The sequence below is a fragment of the Equus przewalskii genome, chromosome 22, assembly GCF_037783145.1.
Source record: "Equus przewalskii isolate Varuska chromosome 22, EquPr2, whole genome shotgun sequence".
Classification (NCBI taxonomy): Eukaryota; Metazoa; Chordata; class Mammalia; order Perissodactyla; family Equidae; genus Equus; species Equus przewalskii.
In genome coordinates, this window is record NC_091852.1 from 558,021 (window position 1) to 569,158 (window position 11,138).

At 43.2% G+C, this 11,138-nt stretch overlaps 1 protein-coding gene across 2 annotated transcripts; it reads left to right on the plus strand.

Annotated features, from left to right (window-relative positions):
- The first annotated feature begins 1,488 nt into the window (after window positions 1-1,488).
- PRXL2C (peroxiredoxin like 2C) lies at window positions 1,489-10,921 on the plus strand. Of its 2 annotated transcripts, none has more exons than XM_008540328.2 (6): window positions 1,489-1,845; window positions 2,257-2,325; window positions 3,215-3,268; window positions 3,438-3,543; window positions 7,232-7,363; window positions 9,254-10,921. In XM_008540328.2, the coding sequence occupies exons 1-6, from the start codon at window positions 1,654-1,656 to the stop codon at window positions 9,379-9,381; spliced, it is 681 nt and encodes a 226-aa protein (XP_008538550.2). In that variant the 5' UTR covers window positions 1,489-1,653; the 3' UTR covers window positions 9,382-10,921. The 2 variants fall into 2 exon arrangements, with proteins under 2 accessions (XP_008538550.2, XP_070446000.1); XM_070589899.1 differs by having other exon boundaries at window positions 1,508-1,845; window positions 7,322-7,363.
- The last annotated feature ends 217 nt before the right edge of the window (window positions 10,922-11,138 follow it).

Genomic DNA, 11,138 nt, shown 5'->3' on the forward strand with positions numbered 1-11,138 from the left:
GCACTGCTTGGCAGCCATGCTGTGGTAGGCGTCCCACGTATAAACTAGAGGAAGATGGGCACGGATGTTAGCTCAGAGCCAGGCTTCCTCAGCAAAAAGAGGAGGACTGGCAGTAGTTAGCTGAGGGCTAATCTTCCTCCAAAAAAAAAAAAAACCAAAAGACTACCTGGTATGTGTCCACGGTGGGACTTCTACGAAACTGATGGCAAGCTATTTAACTCCATCGTCCCCATTCCTGCCAGCCCACCTTTCACTCACATGTCACCCCCCCCCCCCCCCAGCGCATTATCTCACTCGAGAGGTCTGGTAAATAGCTTTAGCTAAAAAAAATTCTGAGAATAGGACCTGGACTCTTGAAATCCCCTATCACCTTTCTAAAAAAGGTTTATTGCACCAGCTCTTAAAAAGCAGCCCTGAGGGAATTTTCTCCAGTGATGAAAATATTCCCTATTTTCATATAAGTGGGGATAACAGGGGTGGGTAATCAGGCAAAACTCATCTAAGGGTGGACAGACGCATAGACACATGATAGAAGAGGGTAAAACATTCACAGTGGAACCCAGGTAGTGGATATAGGAGCATTCCCTGCAAAATTCTTTCAACTTTTTAGGCATGTTTAAAAATTTTGATAATACAATGTTTGAAAACTTCAAATTAGAAATTAACTTTAAAAATAAAATTTGGGAAGCCAGCCAGTGGCACAGCAGTTAAGTTCACATGCTCTGCTTCAGAGGCCTAGGGTTCCTGGTTTGAATTCCAGTTGCTGACCTATGGACACTCATCAGGCCATGCTGTGGCGACATCCCACATACAAAATAGCAGAAGACCGGCACAGATGTTAGCTCAGGGACAATGTTACTCATAAAAATAAATTAAACTCTACACAAGATCTGTACATTACACTGTACGTTAATGATGCTAAAAAAAAAAAAGCACCAGACCGGAGGAAGGGGTGGGTTAAAAAAATAGAAAAGAAGGAAGTACAATAAACCTACTGGATCATAGATGTGACTGCCCTAGGTAGAAAATTCCTTTTTTTTTTTTTTTTGTTGAGGAAGATTTGCCCTAAGCTAACATCTATGCCAATCTTCCTCTATTTTGTATGTGAGCCACCGCCACAGGATGGCCCACAACAAGTGGTGTAGGTCTGTGCCGGGATCCGAAACCCTACAGTGAAGTGGAGCCAGCCCACCGACCTTAACCACTAGGCCACAGAGCCAGCCTCCTAGAAGATTCTTCTTAAATTGCTAGATGACAAGTTCTCTTGAACAGATGAGAACTAACTTCGGCCCAGGGGACTATGGAAGGCGGGCGCTGCTTTCTTCCTAAACAAGGCTTTACTTGCCTCGAACGCCTCTCTCCCCCTACCCTCATCGACTGAGTCAGAAAACCAGCGAGGGACGCTGCACTTTCCCGCAGCATCGCCAACAGCCTAGCCTCACCTCAGGGCGGCCCGCCCCCCGCCCCGCCCCGCCCCGCCCCGCCCCGCGCCCCGCCCCGCACCCCAGTCGGCCCGCCCTGCCCGTGCGCCCCGGCGGGTCAGAACCCCACGCAGCTCGGCCCGCTCGCCCCACTCGGCCGCGACCCTCCTCGCGCCGCGGGGACGCAGCGCAGCCGTACCGAGCGAGGCCCAGCCGGCGGCTGCAAGGCGCGATGGCTGCCGCGGCCCTGCCCCCGGTCACTCGGCAGGTCAGCGGCCGCGCCGCCGCGGTCCCGAGCGGCCCCGAGTGCGGGCAGCCCCTGGCCGCCGCCGTGGCCGAGCTGCCGGTGCTGGACGCCTCCGGGAGGCGGGTGCCGTTCGGCGCGCTGTTCCGGGAGCGCCGCGCCGTGGTGGTCTTCGTGCGGGTGAGCGCGGGCGGCGGGGCGGCCCGGAGCCGGGCCCTCGCCCGCAGACTGCGGTGGAGGTTTCTTCAGCAGCCTCGGCTGTGGGGACGTCGGGTCCCCCGGAGGGTCCGGGGCCCGGCCCTGCCGATGTCGTCGTCCAGAGGCTTCCGGAATGCGAACCGCTCCACTCGCTTCCTTTCCCGGGCATGGAAAAACAGCCCGCCCAGCCAGTCCGTTTTCTCAGCAAGCGGGGACGCCTGGCAGGCACTGGGCGCGGCCCAATTTTAACGCAATCGGGCGCCCTCGATACCTTTTTCTACCCGCCTGGGGTGTGGTGTTAGTTAGCGTCACGCATAACGAAGTACTCGGTCCATTCTGGACCCTGAGGGTGTCCGTGGCTAACTTGTCCTTTTTGTCCTGTTTGGATTTCAGCATTTCCTGTGTTACATCTGCAAGGAATACGTAGAAGATCTGGCCAAAATCCCCAAGAGTTTCTTACAAGTGAGTTTCCCGAGCGGGAGCAGGAGCGCGCCCTGCTTCAGAGGCGTCTCGTGAGTCGCCTGTCATTTATAGGAATGCAGTGGGGTCGGTGCGGAGCGTGCCACCCTCCTGCGCGGATGCTCCGAAAGCCGGATCGCTACCTCCCCACACATCTCTCCGACACCTGCGAAAAGAGAGCCAGAGATCCAGTTCTGTTCTAACTTATTATTTATTCGTTACTGCCTGCTTGCAAGCGTACTAACCATCATAATAATTTTGATGTTACTTCGTAACCTGCCTAATTGGAAATGTTGAATGATAATGACTGAAAACACAAATGCTAGAAATTATTGATATTTTCTTCCCTTTATTTTTGTAATAAAAACATTCCAAATAGGTGTTTCTGATAGGAAAATACCCATACATCTTAAAGGAGAAGACGTGTATTTGTTAATAGGGCGCACGTTCCACATCCGTGGGACGACCACATTTGTGTGTTTTTCTTCAGGTACGAGGTTTGTTCCCAGGTGACCTTTTGAGGGAAAGGTGGGCCAGGTTGTAAAACTGAGATCTGTTTTCAGCGGACCTTATCAATTGGGATCTGAAAAAATAAAATTGTCTGATTAAATAACCCTACTTAAATAGTTTTTATTCTTTTTTATATATTCCTTTGAAGGAGTGTATAAATTATTGACTATTATTTTGAGATTCTTATTTAGCAAAAGCATCATCTGAGTTAATTGAACATTTTAGCATACATTGCTTTGCTTTGACTCAATTTTGTCGTTTATTCCATTCTTCCAGAAGCCTGCAGGTGGCATTAGGATGGAACAAAATAGTTGGATTAGGGGAGGTTGTATAAAACATGTCATTTCTAATAATATGTACATGTCCTTTTTTTCTCCTAAAGGAAGCAGATGTCACCCTTATAGTGATTGGACAGTCATCCTACCATCATATTGAGGTAAATACATAGCACATTGGGACACTGACAGACTAAATCAGTTTTAGACATACAAAGTATATTATTTGAACCAGTAAGCGTAGGTTATATTTGCTGAAAGTAAGTCAGATTATCATTAATTTTTTTTGGCTTGTTTTTATAAAAATTCCAACTGTTCTCTTTTTTGCAGCCCTTCTGCAAACTGACTGGGTATTCTCATGAAATCTATGTTGACCCTGAGAGAGAAATTTATAAAAGATTGGGAATGAAAAGAGGTGAAGAAATCGCCTTTTCAGGTGAGACAAGACATGTCTTAAGTAGCAAACGCTGATGGTGTCTTTTCACACTTGGTATAGAGCACAGGGGAACAAACAGTGAATTCATAAATCAGGCTGATTTATGTATGATTTATTTATGTATATTATGTATGATTCCAGTAAGTGGTCCAGATACACCAGAATCTAAAAAATACATTTCCTGGTGTAATGACACGGGATGCTGTTTGTGAAGTACTAAATGAAAGAAAAAAGCAAGTTGCAGAACAATGTTTTCACTATGATTCCATTTTTGTGAAAAGAAGAATCGTTTTCATAAACATAAAAGTTTATAGTATGTCTCTGTGTGCGTGATGAAGAAGGTTTTAAGAGACGTTGCAGTGCTTATCCTAAGGCACAGGAGTGAGAAAAGTGGCTTTTGTACTTTTTACACTGAGTACATTTTACTTTTGTAGTTAAAACAAAAATAATATTGCTTAAGTTAATGTATTTTCGTATCTCAACACCATGGCTTTGAATACTCTCTGTCCTTTAATTGACGAAGTCTTAGTTTTCACTTGAAGCTCAGCTCGAAGGGGCAGAAGTGATTGCCTCCCTCGTTGGACTTTAATAGTAGCACCTTGCACTTTATTATATGCTCTGTTATTGCACTTCAGGTGGCTGGGTAGTATAGTTAGTTGAAGAGTTGGATGTTTTATTCTTCTTCATATGGTCCACATTCCCAGCCCTTGGAACAATTCTTTATAGTTAATAGAGCTTCATAGGCTTAGGTGAACTCTTTATGTGTGTTTTAGGTAGAAAGAACTTGGCCTCTGAAATTCCAGCTAAGAGAACTCAACTCGAACTCAAATCGTTCATTCTCAACAGATATTATTGAGCTGTTGTCCATGACATCCACTGTGTTGGATGCTCCCAGGAGGACAGTGATGAAAGACACCGCCTCTGCCATCCCCAAACTCATAATCCTCTTGGAGAGCCAATTACAATACAGGTTAAGGGTTTGTAATAGAGGAGACCATGTACTGGAATTACCCGTACCAGAAATACGAGGGGAGAGAAGAATCAGGGAAGGCTCCTCAGAGGAGGTGTCATCTAAGCTCACTCTTCAAGGAGTTAGCTGGGTGAAATGAGGCAGAGGAAGGGTGCTGTTGACAGAAAGTAGCACATGCAAAAGCACACAGGCATGAAAAAACATGTCCTTTGGAGAAGTGCAGAAGTGCGAGTCCCTGCATCAGGCCGGAGTCTAGGGGCCAGCTGGGGAATTGGTGTGAGTCAAGGGCCAGGTTGTGGCCAATTTATGTGGAGTCTGGGGTGATATGCCAAGGAGTGTGGATTTGTTCTGGAGGCGGTGGGGGAGTCATGCCAGCATTTGAAGTGGAGGGGTGATGCGGTCACGTACCCAGAGTGGAGGAGTAACTGGAACCTGCCAAACCGGAGGCAGTCATGTTCGGGACAAGGTTGTAGTAACAGGCTAGAAAGAAACGGCAGGCTGAAGTGGAGATGGAGAGGAGGGGATGGATCAGGCAGCTGTCTATGAGGTGGAGTTGACATGATCCCTTTACTGACGTTTTTAAAGAAAGCAACCTAAACTTTGTTAAAACTGGTGAGGAGCTGGCGTAAACACAGTTTCCTCTTTGTCTCTCTTTAGTGTAGGGAATTGCAGCGGCACAGACGTGGCCCTTACTCTGTAGCAGGCTGTTCCTGCGGGAACAGAGCCTCAGCACGTGAGGCTGCTTGTCGTTCAGCTGTGAACTGTGAGCTGCGCTTCAGTGACCCCTCCCCATTCACTGCCGACATAAAGAGAGGGAATTACAAAGAGACAGATGAGTTCTAAATGAGATGTATGCTTGTAATTGTAAGAGAGGGTGTATTCAAATCTTTTAAACTCCTTTGACCTGTGTTAAAGTATTGTATTTCCAAACAGAAAACACTTTTTTCTCATAAAATAGTTTTTTAAAAGTTCCTCCCTGAAAAGGTATAAATCTCAGAATTAGTCTCAGAATAGTGCCAGTTGAAGATTGAGAGACTAAAAGCATACACTTATAATTTAAAATCAATGGACAGAGAATGAGAAAATAAAGCCATTAAATGTGAGAGAGTAATGGGTTTGTAGAAGACTGAGAAACAGGAGTTTTACGCATGAGGACTAAATTCAAACTGGCAAAATTAGATTGTGCTTCACAGCAAAGATTGTTCGATTCTAGGTTGTGGAATCTCCTTCAATTGAATTTCTAAAATTTCAGAAATATTAAATAACTCTCTCTTTGGACATAAAGAGATAATTTGGATTTCTGAACATTTATTTTAGGTATAGAATCATAGAAGATGTTAAAATGTAGTCTTTTACCCATGTCTCTAAGCTGATGAGCCTGTATTTGTTTCTTGGTAAGAGCGCTGTCCATCATAATGTAAACATGAAAGAAAGAAGAGTTGGAGAGATGAAGGGAAATAATAGGCATTTGGAATTTTAAGAAGTCAGGCAGTGGGGCCAGCCCCGTGGCCGAGTGGTTAAAGTCCCACATGCTCCACTTTGGTGGCCCAGGTTCAGGAGTTTGGATCCCAGCTGCAGACCCACACACCACTCGTCAGCCATGCTGTGGAGGCATCCCACCTAGAAAGTGGAGGAAGACTGGTGCAGATGCTAGCTCAGGGCTAATCTTCCTCAAGCAAAAAAAACAGGAAGGTAATTTACAGGAAGGGTAAAGTGACTGAGTTTCTTTACTCAAGGGGAGTGGAAGCGAAGCGTCAGTCACTGTGAGAAAACAGACAGAAAAACGGACAGTCAAGGAGAGATGGAGGGACAGCTGTGGTAGATGTTACAGCGAGACCCCAAAGCCTCCGTAGCACAACAGGGTAGAAGATTAGTCCTTTTCTTTCACATGTCGAGATGCATATGTCCATTCAGGTGCTCTCCAAGTAGCAATTCAGGGTCACAATATGGAAGGACCCAGGCTCTTTCCATCTTCTGGCTCTGCCATTTTCAACCCAAGGCTTCCCAGAACGTAGAAGGAACGTGGAGAATCGCTGTGGGAGGTTTTAGGAGCAGGCTTGGAAGTGGTACACATCATTTCACTCATGGATTAGAACATAGTCACGTGGCCATACTAAGCTGTCAGGAACACTGGGAAATGTAGTTTAGCTGTGGGCCCAGAAAGAGGAAACGGGTGGAAAGAGCAGTATATGATAGTCTGTGCCACAATGTTTTTTGAAAAAGTGTGTATCTTCCTACTAGTAGGTGAGAAACTAAACGGAGTCTAAGTGGAGAATTAAAAAGGAAAGCACTACCAATTGGAGAAATCCGTAGCTGACATTTTTCTGTGGCAGAAAATGATCTGGGTCTGTCATCACTTCTTCCTTTAAGCAGTAGTTCTCAACCAGGGGCAGTTTTGCCCCTACTCCCCCGCAGGGGACAGTTTGCATTGCCTGGAGACATTTTTGGTTGTCACGACTTGGTGAGTGGTGCTACAGATCACTGGGTGCTGAGGCAAGGATGCTGCTAAGCACCCTGCATTGCATCCTACAGAGAATTATCTGGGCCAAAATGTCAGTTGTGAAAGGATGAGACACCATTCTTTCTAGGAAGAAAAAAGAAGTCGAAAGTAAGATGACACACAAGAAAGAGAATGTTTTATGGAAGCACTAACATTATCTTCTAATAGCTAATCAAATGTAAAATGATAACATCTAAAGACAATTCGCAATATTTCAGGAAAAAGCCCCCATATAAAGTCAAATATACTCTCAGGAAGCATTCGGAGCCTGTGGCGCGCAATGACCGGCCCTCTTTTTGATTTTCAAGGAGACCCGGCTCAGCAGGGCGGAACCCTCATTTTAGGTCCAGGTAAGTAATCGAAGCCCAGATTCAGCAGTACCCTTATTGTGCCCCGTAGAAGGCAGAGGCCACCCACTTTCTTCATAAAATGGAGACCACGTAGAAATGGGCAACTTGACATTGTAACAGGCAGGATGCTGTGCTTTCCATGGGGCATCTTTTGTTTTTGAAGGCTTCTGTGCATTTGATGTCTGTGTATTGGATGAAAGGTGCCATCACTCCATGCCTGAGTGATTTCAGGTATTTGGGATTAGGGAGGTCAGTGGTAGTTTGGTGAATTGTTTGTGGCTATAACACTCTAAAAAGCTAAATGGAGGTGAACATTTCCAAATAGGAGAAAATCGTCCACCACTTTTTTTTTGTCAGTACAAGAATAATCTAGTTATTTATACTAACGAAACTAGGAGACTTGCTCAATGTCGAAAGCAAGTCCGCCCCAGGGACAGCTCATTCGATAACAATTACTGTAAGCCACATACTCTGAATAGCTTTATTGATCAGTTTGGAGCACCTGCAGTTCCTTTGGCTCCACTCTGCTGAATGCTTGAGTGTTGACTCTCCACTGTGGTCAGACATCTCAGTGAGAGACACACCCCCGCGTGTGACAGCACGGGCCCAGCAGGCTAAGTCACTGTGTTGTAAACTGAGTTTTCTTGGTTCTTCTTCCTCTTTAAAATTGTCCAGGTTAATGAGTGTAACTTCTTAGAGTTATAAAATTAATATTTGCTTTTTAGTAAATTCCAGGATCTAAAAGGAAGTCTTTAGAAGGAGGATTTTGGCTAAGTATTAGGACTTTTTGGCTTTCTGGAGCTGGAACACTGTAGCCAGCTCAAATCCATCACTTTATTTAATGTCCCTTTCCCTCTCTCTCATAAATTTGCACCAGTTGGACTCGCCAAAAAGGAAGCCCTGTTTTATGAGAGTGAGTCCTGTTAATTGGCCCAGAATGACGTTGAGCCATGTTTCTGAATGACTGACTTCCATCCTCAGACCTGGAAGGGGTTGTTCTCTGAGTCTCTTGTCTCCCGGAGAGCGCCATTGTGTGCTGAAGTAGAAACATACTTAGTCAAGAGAATATTTTGAAACTATCCTCTGGAAAAAATGTAGCTTCTCTAAGGAAAGAGCTAGCTGTGTGTGCTCAATTATACGAATCTTTATCACGGTTAATCCTGTATTTCATTTTGCCTTATTTGATAGTAAGCCAATTTATGATATTAAGTTTGGTGATTACTGTAGACAGCAGATATGTACAATGCCAAAAACCTGCCTCATAATACTTACTTAATCTAATGTTTTAAATTAAAATTCGATTCTTGAGTCTAAGAATCAAAGTAAACAGAACCTAGACTATAAATTATGACTTATTTGAGCAGATAAAGGGATTGTGGACATGTAAGTGTATTGTAACTGATTGTTATTGTAATGCCTTTATTTTCCAGCCTCTTTTGGTCTATGGTTATAATGCAGATAGCCTATTAGATCAGTATTTGGGAGTGATTTTTTTTTAAGCAAGTGATTTCTTCCATTATTACATTTAAGAAACAAAGGATTTCCCAGCTCGATATATATGTTAGTTCCATATTCTGCCTGTATGTTTGACAGGACATTTTATTTAATTACATTTAATAAAACCTAACAAAAGGTTATAATTTAAGAATCTTTCCTCTTGGATCTCATAAAACATTAAGTATCACTGTTATTTAACCATAATCCTTGTCATGCTTTATTACCTTAATTAAAAATTATGTCATTGTCTGGAGAATATAATGTACTCTAGGTAATTAATTTTTCCCTTTGGACTGATTAAAAGTTGAAAAGCTTCCTTGATTCTAATAAGCAATCAATCGAATGAATGATACTCTATGCCGACCTCTGCCTTCTCTTCTTACTCTCTTCTAGGTAACAATATCCATTTTATCCACTGTGATAGGAATAGGTTGGATCACAAACCCATCAACGCTGTTTTACAGCTTGTAGGAGTTCAGCCTGTGGACTTTACAGGCAGGCCTTCAGTTACCCACGTGTGACAGGACAGGCTCTGTCGCTTCCCCCTGGACCCTTGGGATGTGCCTGGATGTGGGAGTGGAGTATCCTTGTGCAGCATCTAACTTGGTGGCTCTTCCCAGCCTTTGAGGAGTTATGAAAGCATGAAGAAACCAAGTAGCAGTTGAATTGCATGCTAAGAGGATCAGTTATCAAAGGTGTGATATATATTTATAATTTTATAGCTTTTAAAGTTTTCTACAAAATAAAACTTTAAAAGCTATAAAATTATAAATACCATTCTGTATTTTACCTTATAGTATATCTATTCAGTGACAGTTTTAGTTGGCCATTAAAACCATAAGTTGTTATGAAAAACATTTAAGGGGAAGGGTAAGCAAGTCAAGACCATTTTATTCACTGAAAAGAGCAGGATATCAAATTCTGTAAACAATATAATCACGTTTTTATGTATATGTTTATATTTTTGTATGCTTAGAAGAAAAGACAGAAAATAAAACCAGAATATTGCCAGTAGGTGTCTCTATGTGGGAGGATTACAGGTGTTTTTATTTTCTTTTCCACACTTTTCTCTATTTCCCAAATATTCTATAATGAGCATGATTCATTTTTTTTGGCTAGGAAAAGATCTTTAAAAATTATGTGAAGAATATATTCCTACATAAGCAGCTCCACAAAGTGCTGCCACATGTTTCTATCCTAATTGCTTTACTCAGAGGAAATATGACAAAGTGACCCTTTCATAGAGCCTTTGCTGAGAGCACCTCGTTTCGCACACCCGCCAGCCACACTAGGATGGGGGTGCTCAGAGCACCTTGTCCCGCACACCCACTACCCATTTCACTAGGATGGGGTTGCTCAGAGCACCTCGTCCCATGCATCCACTACCCATTTCACTAGGATGGGGGTGCTCAGAGCAGCTTGTCCCGCACACCCACTACCCATTTCACTAGGATGGGGTTGCTCAGAGCACCTCGTCCCATGCATCCACTACCCATTTCACTAGGATGGGGGTGCTCAGAGCACCTCGTCCTGCACACCTGCCACCCACACTAGGGTGGGGGGTGCTCAGAGCACCTCGTCCCGCACACCCACTACCCATTTCACTAGGATGGGGCGTCAGGGAGCATTAAGAGGAGAAAAATATGTTTTAGATATTTAAGATGTGTATTTAAAATATGATCAGTATGCTTTTTGAAAGGAAATTTTAAGAATTGTTTTGACTGAAAACACTTTTGTAACTTAAACATACATGGTTTGGTTGTATATTCCTAGACAGCTTCTATTTCTCACCCCCAAATTGCTTTTATTTAGTGGAATATTGTCATTGTTTATTTCTCCAGAATCTAAATATGCTTAGTTGGGAAGTGTCCCAGAAATTCTGATGAAAAGCATAGCAAAATCAAAATACTGGTAATTATTAGCAAGTATAACTTTTATATAAAGCATATGAAGTCATACAAAAATATATCTATTCAAAGTATCCAAATATTTGAATGTATTTTCATATATATACATGGGCAATCATGTTTTTAATCAATAAAAATGAAATTTCTCATAAAATTAAGCAATTTCGTACTATTTTTTTATAGTAAGGAAAGACTGGTAACCCAGATCCCTTTGTTGTTTTTAAACTTACAACTTCTGAATCCCAGTTTCCACAAAAATTATATATTTGTAAGTAAACACCACATTTTTTAAGATGTATAAATGTTCTTTATGTGTCTTCAGGGAGGTACGGTTACAAAAATACAGTGCAGTGGTAAGCTGCCTACCCAAA

Bases quoted from the DNA above. Each gene is read 5' to 3' on its own strand.
- PRXL2C (XM_008540328.2), top strand. From the start codon at position 1,654: ATGGCTGCCGCGGCCCTGCCCCCGGTCACTCGGCAGGTCAGCGGCCGC. The intron at 2,326-3,214 runs GTGAGTTTCCCG...TTTCTCCTAAAG, and splicing joins TCCCCAAGAGTTTCTTACAA to GAAGCAGATGTCACCCTTAT. The intron at 7,364-9,253 runs GTAAGTAATCGA...ACTCTCTTCTAG, and splicing joins AACCCTCATTTTAGGTCCAG to GTAACAATATCCATTTTATC.